Source organism: Python bivittatus, unplaced genomic scaffold (genome assembly GCF_059951505.1).
Source record: "Python bivittatus isolate LINGU-HERP-01145 unplaced genomic scaffold, Pbiv_v1 ctg000090_np1212, whole genome shotgun sequence".
NCBI lineage: Eukaryota > Metazoa > Chordata > Lepidosauria > Squamata > Pythonidae > Python > Python bivittatus.
Genome location: NW_028277046.1, coordinates 2,351,557 through 2,368,908, shown reverse-complemented (window position 1 = coordinate 2,368,908; position 17,352 = coordinate 2,351,557). Strand labels below are relative to the sequence as shown.

The window sequence follows — 17,352 nt, the reverse complement described above, 5'->3', positions numbered from 1 at the left end:
ACATATATATATATATATATATATATATATATATATATATAAAATCATATATCAAAACAATGCCCTTCAGTTTCTTTCCAGCACCGTGGGTTAATTTCTGCAAAATGTGCCCCCCAAAAATGTGCCCCCCAAAGAAGAAAGGGTACTTTAAGAGGGGATCCCTGCGCTTGCCATTTCCTCCTCCCTCCGCATCCCTTTTCCTCGTATGTTACGCCTCTCGGTGGGCAAGAAAGGAGGCTCGGATCTGTAAGCTATTTTGGGACTCCTTTTGATCAATGAGCGGGATGGAAAACACTGAAATAATAAATAAACGCGTTTGTAGGTCTCCACTGACTGTTGAATTATGAACAGGATTTTCTGCATGTGGTTGGGGAGCTGGCGGATCCTTCACAGCCTAAACTGGTTGGCAACATAGGCTGCAGTTGGTTGAATTCAGAGTTTGCTCGAGCATAAACTGTGGTTTGCATATTGGGATATACCTTTTTCCATGCTGAGCCAAAAGCAAACATATGGTGGCTTAGGGAAATGCAGGATCCCCGGTCTTCACCTCTGTTTTCCTGCAAGGAAAATGGGAATGAAAAAAAAAAACCCTGCTAACAAGAAGCATCTTTCTACCTACTATAGTTAGGTATTTTTCCAAGGAGGCTTATATAAATATTTTGAAAACTAAGTCTACAAAGGTCACCTCAAAAGAGCAGCAGTGCAAAAACAGAAATCTGCAGGCAGACGTTAAAAATAGGAAGGAGAAAACAACGGCAGGACAGCCGGAGTGAAAGCACAGCCATGAGGTGAGAGAAAAAACTGCCTAAAAAACCCCATGTCCCTCAATACAGAAAAATTCAAATTCAACATTTCGAGGCACGTAAAAAAGGGAGGAGGGCTGCCATTGTGACTTTTTTGACCCCGCCCCCATATTCCATTGCAGAGCTGCTTGATGCCTCCTGGGAAAAGGTGAACACTTCAAAACTTTCCAGGCCAGGAGAGGTTGGATGCCCTTCGAGATCCAGAAGGACCATCATTAAGCCAGGCCGATCCCGGCGTTTGGATGAGCTCTTGATAAACCAGGTTTCGGTCTTCTGATATTAGCGATCCCACGGGGTCTCCAGGCTTGATCACCAGGCCCTCCTGCGTACATTAAACTGGCTTGCTCAGGGGGTCACGTTCTCAGCCCTCAACGTCGCAGACTTTGCCTGGCTCTGCATAATGTGGGAAGGAATAACATGGCTTGTTTGGATTTAGCCAAACATGGGGAACAGGGTGTGACTTGCCGAGCATGCTCTCAGACTTGCCCCCTAAGCCTTCGTGCCTGGCGCACCCACCAACAGTGGCTTGTTCAATAAACTATAGTCAAGGCGTGATTGCAAACGCCATCAACAAGGAGCAGCTTCTCCAAAGCAGATACGAATTGGGCTGACGTAAGAATTATTTTATGTTGCTTCAAAACCTTTCAGCAAAGCTCCTTTGGGAACCTGTTTAAAATGTTCGCCAAATTAAGGCAACTCTTTGATTTTACATTTATTTATTTAAATGTATTGGCTGCCCAACTCCAGTGGAGTCTATCTAAGCATAGTGCAGACTCAGAATATTATAATCATCATCATCATCATCATCATCATAATATGATTTTGCATCCCAAGTTCTTATTTCAAGCCATGAATCGGTGGCAACTTTATCAATGCACCGAGGGCCCCCTTTTAAAAAATATAGTGCTGGTTTATTTGCAACATTCATATGCTCTCGGAAACAAAAGCTCTCTGCTGGTTGACTGAGTTAAACTGAACTTTATTCCAATTGCTAAATGGCTGTTATCAAATACTAAGTTGCCTTTCACTTCATCAGCTCAAAACATGGTTACTTGTGGACAGATATCAAATATTTCACATGCTGAAAGACAAGAGTTCAAAATGTATAACAGAAAAAAGTCTGTTTTCTCAAATATTCACAAACTCTCTGAAAGGGCAGTAAACACCCCCCAAACTTTGAATGTTCGGACAAGGATGGCTAATACTTCAAACATAATTCCTGCTACAGACTGAGCTTTGCCAATAAAGATCCGGTTAATCAAATTCTGTTTATTTCCCCTATTAATGCTAATCAATGCAGGTTTCATCTGCCAGCCATCAGATCCAGATGACTAGGAATTTGCACATGCATTGAACATCAATAGACTTTGGTCTCCCCGCCTGCTCTGCGCATTAATATTCTTTTCATCTATATCTATTTTTATACCTGTAAGCCCCAGCTGGCAGAGATCACCGGTGTTTTTGAAAGCATTGGCAAGAGAAGGAGAGAAAGAAAGCCATTTTTTTTTCAAGCTCGGAGGCCCACAAACAAAGGGAATGGGAGAATGACGAAATGTTGTAGCCTTCACTGTTGTAGCTCCTTCTAAAATGAGCAAAGAATCTCCATCCTGCATTTTCAAAAACCCCCTAACTTAAGCTCATGTCAATTAGGAAAGACTCAGGTAGTTAATTAATTAATTAACCAGGTAATTAATTAATTAACTAGGTAGTTAAAGCCCCGATCGCAAAAATAGGTTGTTAGTCCTCATGCTTCTTTCCGTAATCAGTAAAACATGGCAGACCACGCCAGCCGCTTGATGAAATAGCTGCAAAATTAGCCCGAATGATGATTTTTAGACTGGATTATTTGATTGGAGAACATGTCTACAAGTATCTGCTAAAAATGCTTCTTGATTTGGAGAGGGAGGGAACCCTAGCACCTCCTCCCCATTACCTTGGATCCCAATTTATGCTGTGTTGAAACCCCTGTTGCAGTTTCTCAGTTTTTTTCTTCCCCTCCCAAAGGGGCTTCCGTTTTTCTGCCTCACTTTTCTGGAACCTTTCCATTTCTCTGACATTTCACATCTCACCTGGATTTACAGACCACAGGTATCTGTTCTGCCCCTTCCTTCTCGGAGACTCTGATGCGTGCCTTGGAGAAATGAAGATGCAGCGGGATGATTATGACCAGGGCCATGTTCAGTCTTGGCAGTATCATTGCAGAAGTGAAATAAAAATGAAGAAAAGAGGCCAGATTATTTTTGGTTTGCAAAATACAAAAGTTTCAGCCAGTCCTTTGGATAAAGCTGTGTTGAAAGGGCGCCCTCTAGTGGTTCAAACGTGGTAAGGGCATTTTAAGTCTTTTTTTTTTAACTTTCGCTTAACTGTCCAGAGTTGCGTCACTTGGGCTAAGCAAATTGTTAGGTTTTAAAAAGAGAAGACTGAGGTTAAGCTAAGGGAATAAAGAAAGAGATTTTATGACTGGGAGAGTGCCAGAATTTGAGACCAACCCATGTTTGCGGGAGAATAAAAAGAGCTAAGTAATTGATGGAATTCACAATTAATAATTTCAAAAGGGGAGCAGCTTTTCCTAATTCTGCGAGATAATTACCTTTCCATACACACCCGTGGATTTTTAATCATCTTTCCATTTTTGAAAACGGATCTCTATTTCCTGACTACTATAAGGGATATAAATAACGTTGATAAACACAGAAATCTGTCTCAGGAGCTAAGACTCTTCTTCCAGGCTAATAAATTTATCGCATCATCTCCGTTTCTGAGAATAAAGGCCCACGATATGTAATGCTAAGCTGCCTCTAAGGGCACAAGCAACTCCCCCCATCCATACACAAAGAGCATTTTAAAAGCATCGAATGGCATTTGAGACATTAGAGCCTGCTAGGGAGAGTGACTAACAAAACAAAGATGAATTTTATTTTTTAGACAGATTTTGTGGGCCAATGGTGAGACTCATACCCACCTTAAGCCATCATGTGGAATTTTAAAAAAATCTAACCCAGAAGTGTCAAAAAAGGGAAGGTCGACGGAGCTTGGCACGTAGAACATTTTAATGCAAATAAGAGGCGGTCCGTTGCCACCTTTGTGTGGACCCAGAAACTAATCAGAGCTGGGGCTGGTTAGTACTTGGATGGGAGACCACCAGGTGATTCCACATTGGTGAGACAGGAAGAGGCGGTACCACACTGCTTCAAAGCTGTCGCCAGGAAAGCGTGCCCCTCAGATCACCCAGGCCTCCTCCTCCTCCTGCCAAGCGCTTGTTTTTCAGCTGATGTGTTTCCCTCGCTACTCAGCTGAACGCAGCTTCGAGAAGCCAATCATTTCAAAAACCAGTTGAGAAAGGCTACTGAACTCAGAGGTGTTTTGAATAAGCAAACGTAATTCCGTATAAAAGCAGGGATGACTCATTCTGGACCAGAGCCAGCCCCTGCCCCAAATTTATTCCTTGGCTCAACTGCCATTGCATTTTTAACACTGGGATTTCCTGGGGGGGGGGGGGGACCACAGCGGAGACACCGTCCCTCCCAGACACCTAAAGGAGGCTGTGATTTTTGCATCGGTCCCTGATGGACCTGGATCCAACTTATTAACAGTCCGGGAAAGGGCTCGTGAGTTAGCACCGTGCCTTGGCAAAGAAAGAAACGTGTGATTTCCCCGTCCAATTTCCCTCTCGTGAGGACGGAGGTGAGAAATGTAATCTTTAAATTAATCTTCCCGCTGGGGTCAGTACTCTGGTTAGTTTAATTGTGCTCTGTGGGTATGTACGGCACAACATACGGACCCACATTTTAGAAAGAGCTTTGTCATTCCTTTTCAGTTTTCCCATGACTTTGCCAAGATCACCAACTTCTGCATGAACGGCCCTCGGTAGCGTAAACATGTTTTCTCCATCCTGGCCCCTCCAAAGGTGTGGGATTTCAGCACCCATCACCCCCCCCCCAACTAGCAGGCTCGTGGCTTGTGTGATTAGCCACCATCCTGGGTGCCCCCCTTTAAACAAATGGAAGCGGGAATTATTTTAGGCTGAGACGCTGAGACTGCAAAAATCATCTTTGCAGACAACTGAAAAAATAAGAATGTCGTAACATTCAGTCAATGAAAACAAGCCCCCCCCCTTTTTTGCAGGATTTAAGTCCTGTTTTCCACTTCAAATTTCTCAACGGCCTGGGTTTGGACATCAAAGAGAGCTCAAGGTTAGTTCTAACCAAGTTTAGTGGGTAGTGGGATTACATCCCCAAGTCTTGATTGACCCAATTAAAGATAAACCCACATCACGCATTGCACCCCAACGTGGCGTCCCAACATGAGTAGGTTCACACAGCCTGCTGAGACAAGGGCTAACAACCCCAACGACGATTGTCCTGTTACAATCTCCTGCCTGAATTCGTTTTGAACTTGAAGAAATAACCCATTTTGCCCTGCTCCTTAAAACCCAAGGCCCCCTTCAGCCCCATAAAGGCATCCATGCCCCCCCCCCCATTCTTACTGGGAACTGAACTGGACATCTCTCCCATGCAAAGGTGATTCCACTGTGCTACAAGAATTTTTTCTCCTACGGGGATGTAATGCTTTTCCAAGCCACAATCCTATTCCATATGGACAGAGAACCGCCCAGAGAGGGGAAAAACCAGATTGCACCCCAAATTTTCACAGCACACACTTGGCACAACTGGGGAGATCATGCTTTGCTACAGATTTCAACTCTCCCTCTATATCAATGTCTCTCAACCATGGCAACTTTAAGATAGGGGACTTCAATTCCCAGAATTCCCCAGCCAGCCATGCTGCGTGCATACAGACGGTTCAGATTTCCCCCTTAAAAATTCAGAGTTGGAAGTAACTTCTTGAAGTCGCCCTTGAACGTCCACATTCAAGCTCTTCTGTGCTTTGGGATACTGAAACGATACCAAATACTACGGTGTCTTGTGCAACCCGCACACCAAGTGTGCTTACCTATCCCACTGCATCTAAACCCGGTTGGCTCTGGCTCAGTGCACTGTGCAAACCCAACTGAGGTTGCAAACAATGGTTTATGGCATGTAACATTTTCTCCACCGCTGGAGTAACCAGGCCACTTAAATTCTACTTTGATGCAATTGATTCTACTTTCGTTATGATGACAGTTCCCCATCTATTTAATAATTTTCCATCTTCGTTACCTTGGAAATTATGATTTGTGGCTTAGGATTGACCAGAGGAATTGTAAAGTCTGTAAAGTCGGGGGGGGGGGGTTATTCAGCCAATCTGAGCAACCGTGGGGATGAGTTTATTACTTTGCAGTTTGGAAATTCAGAGGGAAGCCAAATTGCATTTCTTCAATACCCTCAGAGGGGTAATTAAGACATTCACCTTCTTGCCCCCATCTCAAATTGATGAAGAGGGTAGACTAATACGGCTGGGATGATCTGCCCCAAATCTCACTCATCACGGTCTCTCTGCCGCTAAACCTTTGAAGGGAGAAGCGGACCCACCAAATGCTTTATGGAGAGTTTGCAAATACAGTCATTTGCTTGGGATATTTTCTAATGCAAAAGTCATACAATGGGAACAGAGTTTTATTTTTAGCCACTTTGGACAAAGACCCTTGTCCTTGGGGGGGGGGGGAGAAAAATGGGCCTCAATACCTTTGTTCCGTGAAACCACCCCAAATAATCCCCTTAAATGAAATCTGACACAGGTGGATAGGAAAGTATCAGCAGGGAAGGGAATTCCAATTGCCCTGCACCCCGCAAAACGGGAAAAACCATTGCTACTGCCTGTTGGTGAAATTTAAACCAAAGCCATCCTTTGCATAGAAGAAAATAAAGGTTGGTTCCAGTTCCAGCTTCCAGGAAAAACAACAAGGGCCCCCCGACAATTCATGTCAAACTGCTTTATTACATCTTAAATAACAGTACATTTTAATATAGGATCTATCTTGCATCCAGCTTTCTTGAAGTACACCGACTTTAAAATTAAATACAAAAAGTGAAGGAATAAGGGTGTGGAGGAAGCTCTACAGAGAATAATCTCATGGGGGCAAGGGGAGAGGAAAGAGGGCGATTAAAAAAACAAAACCAAAATAAAAAAATTCAAGATGCCAAATCCAGGCCTAAAAATGCACAATTACAGCACATTTTGTACAGAATGTTGCAGGGGGGAACGAAAGAGAGAGAAAAGGAAATGGATTGAAAATCACTGCTGCCGCAAAAGGGGGGAGGGAGGGAAATCCTGACGGGGCGAAAGGAAGAATCAAAAGCTGATCCCAACAATTTGCTCCGAAGGGTTTAAACTCGTTTCTCTGACTTTCAAGACACACAAAGCCAGAAAAAGGCTTAATCGGATGGGTTTCGACCGAGCTGTGTTTTCTTCTCCCTTCTCCACCCCAGAATCGAATCTGAATGATTGTTTAAACAGATGGCTTTTTGCTTTCAATTTTTTTTTTTTGGAGGGGGGGGAAAGTATTAAAGAATAGCGACTTATCACCCTACTTCCAGATGTGCATAACCTGGGGACTTTTCACTCTTCGTTGAATCCGTTTTATGCACGGAATAGCGGCAGTAAGGAAAATCAGCAAGGGTTACAGCTGTTTTTTGTTTTTGTTTTTTAAGAAAAGGATTAGGTTATTTCTCAAAAGAAAACACATAGAAGGACGTCTTAGTTTTATTATGCACTTCAGCGTTTCTACAGCATGCGATTCTAATCCAACCCAATATGGCAAACCAAAAACTTCTTTTTTCCCCCCATCTTTCCCTTCTACTTGTTAGAAAGTCTGAGATCGCGGTTTTCGAAAAAACGTTAATTTGGAGGTTGCTTCAGACACAGCCTTGATGGAATAGCCAAGTGTTAAAACTGGTTTTCTTTGCGGCCCTGCTCCTGGAACCCAAATCCATCAATTCTTGTTGTCGATTCTGATTATGGGAGAGTCTTCGGCATTAGTAAATCAAAGCAGATAAAAAATGAAAAAGAAAGGCCGCGTGAGGCGAGATGGGGGGGAAAGGAGGGGTTGCATTTTTGTTACCAATAAAAGTGAAAGGTTTTTTTTTTTAACATTCAATACCATGTACAGAGTGTGCTTGGTTATCTTCTTAACATTATCATATATATGCAATATTTGTGCAACGATTTGTGACATTAAGACAGAAATTTAAAAAGAAAAGAAAAGAAAAGAAAAGAAAAGAAAAGAAAAGAAAAGAAAAGAAAAGAAAAGAAAAGAGGAAGGAAGGAAGGAAGGAAGGAAGGAAGGAAGGAAGGAAGGAAGGAAGGAAGGAAGGAAGGAAGGAAGGAAGGAAGGAAGGAAGAAAAAAGAAAATTCAGGGAGTAAATTTACAGCATTAACAACCCCAGAAGCGTCTGGGTTCTGACTCCTCCTTTGTCTTGGCTCAAAGTTGGACCATAAAAAGCAAATTGCATTTTTTTTTAAAAAAAAAGGAAAAATTGAAATTAAAAAAAAAAGGAAAGGAAATGGAAATATGGACCAAAAAGGGGATACCGATCTTGCTACGAACACGACTTCTAAGTTTGAAAATGAGATTAAAACGAGGCCTTCCCACTATAAACCCATAAAGTCAGTATGATTTGCCATTTTTAAACTACAGTGAAACTTAAAGGTTATCTTGCTTCACGATGTGTTCGTTTTCCTTATTTATTTATCATCATTTATTTTTGCTGGGCATGCTTACACAAGCGTGTGGTTTCTTTAGTTTTTTTTTTCTTTTCTCTAGACAAAAAAAAAAAGTGGTCCCCAATGGAATGCACAATTTTAATCTCTTTTGCTATTTGTGTAACAACCGTGGTCATTCCTCTTTGAGAGAGAATTGTGCTCTTTGCTTCGGCGAACAAGAGACGTGAAAAGATCTTGCCCTTTGGTGGTGGGGTAGGAAGGGGGGGACAGGGAGGAGGCAGGGAGGGGATCCAAGTTAGTATATTGAGTTGGATACATTATTTTAAACTTTCAACCGTTGGAAACGTCTTCCGGTCAGCGGGGAGTCCACAGACTGTCCTGCCAGAGAATACACAGAAAACACTTGGTTAGGCCCGCCAAGCCATTGGGGATGTTCCCAACTCCCCCTCTGCCCTCAGTGGATTGGGGGGGGGCTGCTTTCGGAAAGGCCTCACATCGCCCCAAGCCTGAGACGTCGGCCTTAACTTGCGCCCGCCAGGACGAAGAGGCTGAATCTGGATTGGCTAATATGGAGTCACTCCTGGTTGTGGTCGCTACTAGGCAGATCTCCTGCACCATCCTGGGTTACGCAAGATGGAGCAAACAAGCTGGATCATAGTCTTGTGCGTACAGAGAGTGAGTTAAGAACGTCAAAGGCTGCTTTTAAGGGTTTCCTGCAGCGATGAACAGCAGCTGGACTCGGGCGAGGTGCCTTTCCCAGCACGCTGGGTCTGGTGAGGGAGGGAAAATAACACAGCCGCTGACAGCTTTACCCTCCAGTGAGCCACGTCCCCAAACGAAGCCCAGGACAGAGAGACCGACAGGGAGCAATTTATTAGCAGCTAAGGACGTAACATCCCTTAAACCAGAATGCCTTGTCCCTATATAGAAGCCCCGATGAGAGGAACCACTACACTGCTGGTTTCCCTGCCTGCCTGCGCATAGAGGCCTGGACGCAGATCAGGCAAGGATTTCTTGCAGAAGATAACCTATTGGCATCTTCTGCAAAAAAAGATGAATGGAAGCTGTGGAACCGGTCCCACCCAATGCTTCGCTTTGGGTAAAGACGGAGGCAGATGTCAATATGTTTTCCCACCCTGCTGCTTTTTTGGAGGGGGGGAGGTTACCTACAGGCTTCAGTTCCAGATCTTGAGGAAGCTATCCCAGGATCCTGTTGCCACCGCCATGCCATCGTCGGTCACACCTAAGCAACTGACGCGGTTGTCGTGGCCAGCTAAGACGCCTGCACACGGGAAAGAGAAGAGGAGAGGGGAATATGACATGGGAGAAGCGTTTCAACACAGCTGAGCGATCACCGTTGCAAAAAGAAATACAGACTCAGAAAAAGAATCGCGAGGGGTTGGATTTCTCTGGTCAATGCCTGGCTTCTATCACTCCAGTTTTAGTGAAATATACAGGGTTACGTCCTCACGCACAGACCCCTTGAGTTTGCACCAGGATCCGATTTTCCAGAGGCACTCCTCTGCCTCTGACTTCCTGCCCCAGTTTCTTATCCTTTCTTCCCGCCATCTTGATGCTCTCATCTTTTCCGTTCTCGACGTCCTTCCCAAGCTCGTGCCCCGCTTTTCCCCCTGCCCCTTATCTTTAGACAAAGGGGTGGTTGCCTGACCTGCTCTGTCCGCTTTGAGCGTGTCCCACACGTTGCAGTTGAAGTCGTCGTAACCAGCTAGCAGGAGACGCCCGCTCTTGGAGAATGCTACAGAGGTGATGCCACAAATGATGTTGTCGTGGGAATAAACCATGAGCTCTTGGTCAGCGCGGAGATCAAAAAGCCGGCACGTGGCGTCATCGGAGCCAGTGGCAAACGCGTTGCCGTTTGGGAAGAACTGGGCAGGGGGGGAGGGACAAAGAAAGGTGGCATGAAACGATGATGACGACAACGTATATTATTTATTAAACCTGTATGCCACCCAACTCTCAACAACGCTGGGCAGCTTGCAAGAATCAAACGGAGAAATGACAAATCAATTAAAAGATGGCAAGCACGATGAAGGGAGGGTCTCGCTCTCCCTCACCAAAGGCCAGGTTCCCATGGCTCTTCTGAATAGCAGAGTGGGGGGCATCCAGATCTCGGGGGGGGCAGGATTTCCTACTTCCAGGGAAAAAAGAGCCCTGCCTGTCAAAAGCTTCATCTCCACTTGGAAAGCTCTGCATTGAGGGACCTCAATGACTTCAAGGCATTTGCTGCCGCAACGACAGCCTCACCGTCCCGTCGCCCACCGCATTCTTACGTACACAAATGGCATTGATGTCCGACTCGTGGCCGGTGAAGGTCTGCCTACACATCCCTTCTCGGACGTCCCACAGCTTGGCCGAGGCATCGCAGGCACCAGACACGAAACACTTGGAGTCGGGAGCAAGGGACAAGCTCATGACATCGCCGGTGTGGCCGGTAAATGTAGTAGTTTGCTGTCCGGTTTCTATGTCCCAGAGGGCGCTGGGGGGGAATGAGAAGGCAGCCTTCAGAACAACTGAGTTAGTATTCTACAGGTTTCCCCCCCACCTTAGATCTGTGCGCTGGATTTGCGGACACAAATAAAATTTGCAAGTCTGCCTGCAAGGTCTAGTTCTCCCGTTCTCTGACTCACAGGCCTTAAAAGACCTATCTTTTCTTCAAAAGAAAAAAAAACCCAGATATCCCCATTATCTGAAGTGGCTTAAAAGAGGTCAATGCTGTATAGGCCGCCTGAACATTACAGAACTGCTTTGATCCCAACATTCAAAGCTAAGGACTGCAGAAAGCGTGTGCGCACATTAGAGAACCTGATACCCCCATCGATCTACGGAAATCAAAGCGGGGATTGAGAACTTTTCTATCCTCAATCTCCACATTAAAAGAAAAAGATGGTCATTCTATGCCAAGCAGAATAGAAACGGATTGGCTCTTCTTTTCCTGCAAGTGTAGACCACAATAAACATCTTGATTAAAACTGGGGAAGAGGGCTGTTTTTTGTCCTAGTATTTATGGGATTATCAAGAGGGGACTGGCGGTGGATTCAACAGGGGTTGTGACTCCTCATGGTTTGATAGTCATCCCAATGTAAGATCTCCCCTTCCAAAATTAGGTTGCTAAAATCCAGAAAGGTGTGAGAAGGGGGATAAGGAAATATCTGGGTGTGGAAGCTGATCTTGGCACCAAAAATTGCAGGAGGAGAGCTGGGTTAGTCTATAGAGGGAGGCAAAAGATCAGGAGGAGTCTGGTCACACCTTTTCGACTAACCATCTTTTTTAAAAGGCAGAAGCTTTCATCACAAAACCCCTCCTGATTTGGGGGTACTAAAAATAAATCTCTGCTTGAGCACGTGCTCAGAACAGCCTCACCCTTCCATGTTATGCTTCTGCAGGATTTCAGGGCTGGCGGGGGGGCGGGCGGAATCTTTCCACCGAATTTCAAAATTCTTCCTAAATTTGTTGAATACACAAACCCATCTCTTGACAGTCATGCTACCGAGTCTGGATCTTACCAAGTGGTATCTCCAGAGCTGGTCACAATCTGATTATCATCCACAAACCGGCAACAGGACAAATAGCCTGCAAAAGAGAAAGCGAGAGGCATTGTCAACCCTTCTCCAGACAAGAAACCCAAACCACGAGCACTAACTTTACCTTTACTGCAAGGTTACAGTAACAGAGTCTTGCAAGACTGAAAGCATTTTTCCACTCCCTTGCCTTTACTTTCCCTTCTGAGATGCTTCCCATGCCCCCATTCCTTCTGCGGGCTCAGCTACTGCTTATCTGACCACTGTCTAGGTGGGCTCCTCCTCCTGTCTCCCAAGGTTATTCTCACAGCCCACTGCAGGCAAATATGTTTCGGTCACCGTGGGAACTTCCACATCCACAGCCTTGGTTCATCAGCCGCCACCCCCATTTCAATGAGGAGGGACGAGTGACCCCAGGGTGTCTCAGGACAGGATCTGATCCAGTGAGATCCGGCTGTGAAAACTAACCAAAGGTTGGGGGAAAATAGCTACAGCCCTTTGCCATAAATCTTTTTCCTACTACCCTCAAGCCACCTTTGCAGCCGATGAATAGCTTCAAGTCAGACTTATTTAGAAAATGCTCCCATTTGACTATCACCTGTGAGTGTGTTAAATTGGTGCCCAATCTGCCGGATTTATAAATAACTCTTTGCTGCCATATAACCTCAGTTCCCCCCTCCCCGCCCCCCGGGAGCTGTTTTCCGAGAGCTCCTTTTAGCCTCTATCCAAAAAGCCTGCAGCAGTGAGAAATCAGCAGGACGCAAAGCTTTGCTAGAGGGTCTCTTTTAAGAACTGCCAAAGGTTTTTCCGGAGCCAAGCTGGCAAGTGGGAGGAAGAGTCTCTCGGCTGAGCTGCACCTTCAGGCTCTGTTTTTCGCAAACACAAAGGGCAGGGTAAAATGCAGCAATGGTGGGGTGCTGGATGTCCCAGTCAGCAAGCGGGCTTCTTCGCTTTTGAGAAGGTTCAGGCTCCAACCTTGCAACTCCGTACTTAATGGGCCCCGCAGAACAGAGGTGGGTTATGCTATTTCTCGGACCAGCGCCCTGAGACCATAAGGATGCAAAATTCTCACTGCCACTGCGCTCTGCTAGGATTCATTAAAACAAACCTAGCCTTTGTTATTGCTTATCTGCAAAGGAGCTGCTGTTTCTTCTTTTTGACTGTAATTTTTTTTTAAAGTTTTTTAGAACTGGATTTTCCTGGAGAATCTGAAATTGGATCAAAATAAATACATTGACGGAGGGGGAGCTCCGGGCGTAACAGATCCTCCACCTGAATATTGTTAAATGCATACAGATAAATAGTTTGCATCCAGTTACAATAACTCTGTAGGAGTGGCATCCGTCTTTAGTCAATGATTGTTAGATTTATACTCTGTTTTTCCTCTAGAAGGTGGAAAGATCCCAATTCAAAGGACAAACTGTAATTTGGAGGTCACAGCATCAGTTGGGAGCATCTTAACCCAAAGGTGTTTTCTCCATCAACTCTGGAGGGCAGCCGTGTGAGCGGAAGACATGTGACAGCTTTTTTGGCTGAGAGATGCCAACTAGCCCAATCAGCTAATGAACTTCTGAGGACAAGTGGGGTTTCAATCAGGATCTTCTCCATGCGTGACCTGGGTCACCACATGTAATGGTATATGGGAAAGATCTTGGGGAAAGAGATGCTGCCTAGGGAACGGTCAGATAAGAGACAGCATAGCCCTCAGCCGGATAATGGGCTGGGCAAGAGGCTCAGAAGAGACCCTCCCTAGTTTCTCAGGCTGTGAAGGAGACGGTGGGAGATTTGTCCTTTCAGACTTGCAAGATTCTGTTAATGTAGCTTTACAATAAAGTAGAATTAGCTCATCTGGTTGTGTTTCCTGTCTGGCCTACCTAGTAACGCTGACATTACAGCAGTGTATTTCAGAGACTCTCTCTTTTCCTGCATCATAGATCATTTGATCACAAGGAACTTTCGTACTGGAACGGCCAGCTCAGACTCAGCCTGCTTGAGGGTTGGTTCTGCCCTCAATCATCCAGAGCAGCTCAGCCTGGAGATGACAAGGAACCGATTCCTGGCCCTTGGGCAGTGCTCTGTGCTGGGCAGAACAAAGGCACTCTATGCAACGTTCCCAGCCTTGAGGGTTTCCACTCAGCAAAGGCACCAAGTAAGCACCACCAATATAGTCCCTTTGACCCTGGGTGGGCAGATGACCTGCCCACAAAGGCCTAGATGTTTGAACAGCAACCCAACATTGTCTCTGCCTACTCCTTTGGATTCATGTATCTTTGGAACTTTGCTGTGACGTCTGTCTGGATGCACACGCGCTTTTCCTGCTCTGTCTGTACTTCTTAAACCTAAATAAAACCTCTGAAACCTGATCTGTGTGTGTGCGCGCGCGCATGCATGCATGCATGCTTGACCGGGAAAGAACTCTAAAACAAACAAAACCCTCATCCTTTTTGTTCAAGCAGAGCACCTAGCAGAAACCACCTCTTATTGACCTCAGGGATAATAATATTGCTAACTTGGATCTTCGGCAATCATGGAAGATTACCGGCAAAACACTTCTGGCTGGAAAGAAAACCGCGCGAGGAATGTTTGAGCTGGTGCAGAAAACTAATGGCAAACTGGATCCTCAGAGAATATGATAAAACAGTGAAAATGCCTCTGTTAATCTACAGGAAGGCAACCACAGCTACAGAGTTTTCTTTTCAAAATCGTTTTCCACCCTCGAGGTGTATTACCTCACTGCCTCTACACAACCCTAACTCAATCCAATTTCCAAAGGAATCTCACACAAACCAGAATGACTTCAAAGGGGGCACTGGCCTTACTTTTGGCACCCCCTTAAAACCTGACGCCCGAAACTGAGGTCCTATTCTATCCGCTTATCCTCTTAAAAATTCACCATTTTCATTGGCACTCGGAACTTAGTAACACTACATTTTGTTTAACGATCTGTAAGGGGTCAGATGCAGACCCAGAGATACTCCCAACACCCCCTTGGATGAAGCATTTGTCTGGATAATCATGGTGACTAAAGTCTATTATGACAAAAGTGAGATTATAGTCTTTTTTCCCCCTGGCCCCCGGAAAAAAGCAGCTGTTCAGCATATTGAACAGATTAATATCTTGGGGCAGGCGTATTCTGCTCTCTCTCTCTGTTCCTCTATGATTGGGGGTATAAAATACCACCCAGCCATTAAGTAGCATCTTGCAGAAGCAGGCCTAACCAGCCCCTCTGAGACCCTCCAGACATCACAGGCAAACTCCCTGCTATGATGCTATATTCAACCTGGAGAAGTTTATACAACCACAGAACAAGGAGGGAGCCCATTCAGCAGCCTTTTTTTAAAAGCTGGCCGCTCTCGGGATCGGGAGACTTAAATTCCCAGCGTCCCAGAGATGGCTATGCTGACTTGGGGACTCTGGAAGCTGAAGTCCACATCTCTGGGAAAGGCAAAACGCCGAGTTGAGCATCTACCTGCCCCACAAGCTCTGCCCAGGAATTACCACCCGACGCAAGGTTAGCCTTCACTTTAATGGCACAAAAATTACACAGATCCCGGGATATATACTGAAGCCACTCAACCAATGAGCTGATGATTTCCAAGGATGTAGCATACGTAACCTAGAGGCCGAGGGCACTGAATCTGGATGGGAGATGGATGTACCTGTGTGGCCAGCCAGCTCACGGCTAACTCGGACATTGCCTTCGCGTGTTTTCAAGTTGTAAATGGAACAAATGTTATCGAGACCACCACAGGCCACGTAGTTTCCAGAAGGGGCGTATGCGCAGGTCATGACCCAGGAGGAACGCAAAGGAATGGCATGGACCTGGCAAAAATGAAAACATGCTCAATTAGTCCTTGCTCAGCCAAACACATGGAGTTAGTTGAGCTAGTAGATGTTTCTATTTATTTAATTATCCTGCCTTATTGAAATAAGGCAAGAGAAAATAAGGCAGAAGTGCTTGCAAATGTGCTGCTTCCCTCCTCCTACTTTTCCCTACAACAACCTTGCAAGGTTGGTTGGGTGGAGATTCACTGAGCGTCTTGAAGTCCCTCCGGGAGCTTCTGTGGCTAAGGGAGGGGGGGGCACCAGAACCTGGGTCTCCCTGCCCTTAGTCTTAACTACTTGAGTTACTCTACCAGGCTGGTTCCCTCTAATTTTATAAGTTTTGGGAGTAAACATACCGCAACCAAGAAGCTCCCAAACTTTTGGTAAGACAGCTCTGTGGGGTACAAGTGGGGAACTTTGAGAAAACATGGGGATGGGGGGAAATTTGGGGAAATCTGCAGAAAAAACACAAGCAGCCCCCCGTAACGTTGCACACAATTAGCAATTTCTACTTCTTTCTAGACATGCCCTATTTTTCGCCCAGCTAGACTTTAAATGCAATATGTGATTACGGCCAGCAGCGGATGCTAAACTTGTCTGTGGCTTACAGAAATAATTGGTTGTCGTTTGCAACTGAAGGAGTCAAGGGTGTGTATCTTAACTCTTCACTTGGGCAAAAGCAGGGCCGTACACGACACACGTCTATGGGGCAAAGTTGCGTTATGGGGTTTTCCCCCTTTTCACCAGCCAGCAAAATAAAACCGTCCTACTGTAAAATTCTTCAAGGCAACAAAAGCCAGACCACCCCCCGCCCCTCCATCCCAGTGCAATGTATTTCTTCCTCTGCTGCAATTTTCTTCTTTTAGCCATGCTGCAATTCAGCAAGAAGAAGAAAACCGGTTAGCCTCTCACCTTGTTCGTGGTGTAGCTGTCCCAAATGATCAGCTTTCCATCCTGTGATGCACTAACCAGAAGCCTAGAAGGCAGATAAGGAAGAAAAGAGGGGTTTTGCTCAACGTACAGCGAACTGGTCCAGACTGGCCTCATTCAAACGTCGAAATCCTGCACACAGACCCTTCAGGAGAGTTTCCAAACAAACCCCATCTCCTCGCTTTTATTCCTGCTCACCAGGAATTGTTTCAATTGCTTCTGCACCATTTTAAACCTTGGGGCTTTGAGTGCAGAAAACCTGTGCATATCCTGATTTATTAAACTGCCATTTAACAATCCAATCTGAGCCACCGGAAACTTGTATTATAGAATGCCAACCCTGGGGAAGTGGATCAGTCAAAATAAACAAGACTTGATCTGTAAGTAACTGGGTTATATCAGCTGGTATTTCTTCTCAGATCTTTTCTGTGAGATTACAACATCCAGGAATCTGTAAAGCACTTAAGAGTAACACAGATTATAGCATTTCATTGTATAGTATTACTGCACTGCATGTGCTACACTGAATTTATGTATTTTAAATGGTGTTTGTAAACTTTATTGTCTATATATTAACTTGTTAAGTTTCAGCTTGTTTTATGTTTGAATACTATTGTGGCACAGTTAACAAAATAAAGATCAGTTTTTAAAA

The 17,352-nt window shown here is 45.1% G+C and overlaps 1 protein-coding gene across 2 annotated transcripts in view; it reads right to left on the bottom strand.

Annotated features, from left to right (window-relative positions):
- Nucleotides 1-7,433: 7,433 nt before the first annotated feature.
- The window catches only part of GNB1 (G protein subunit beta 1), a 41,671-nt gene continuing 31,752 nt past the window's right edge, over nucleotides 7,434-17,352 (bottom strand). Inside the window, exons 5-11 of one of the 2 annotated variants that reach the window (XM_088136718.1) lie at nucleotides 16,683-16,746; nucleotides 15,605-15,767; nucleotides 11,931-11,997; nucleotides 10,702-10,903; nucleotides 10,076-10,292; nucleotides 9,573-9,688; nucleotides 7,434-8,784 (exon numbers count right to left, since the gene is read on the bottom strand). In XM_088136718.1, coding sequence (XP_087992844.1) covers nucleotides 9,582-9,688; nucleotides 10,076-10,292; nucleotides 10,702-10,903; nucleotides 11,931-11,997; nucleotides 15,605-15,767; nucleotides 16,683-16,746 — 820 coding nt within the window. In that variant the 3' untranslated portion in view covers nucleotides 7,434-8,784; nucleotides 9,573-9,581. The remainder of the gene's footprint in view (nucleotides 8,785-9,572; nucleotides 9,689-10,075; nucleotides 10,293-10,701; nucleotides 10,904-11,930; nucleotides 11,998-15,604; nucleotides 15,768-16,682; nucleotides 16,747-17,352) is intronic. The other variant, XM_088136717.1, reaches the window with a different exon arrangement.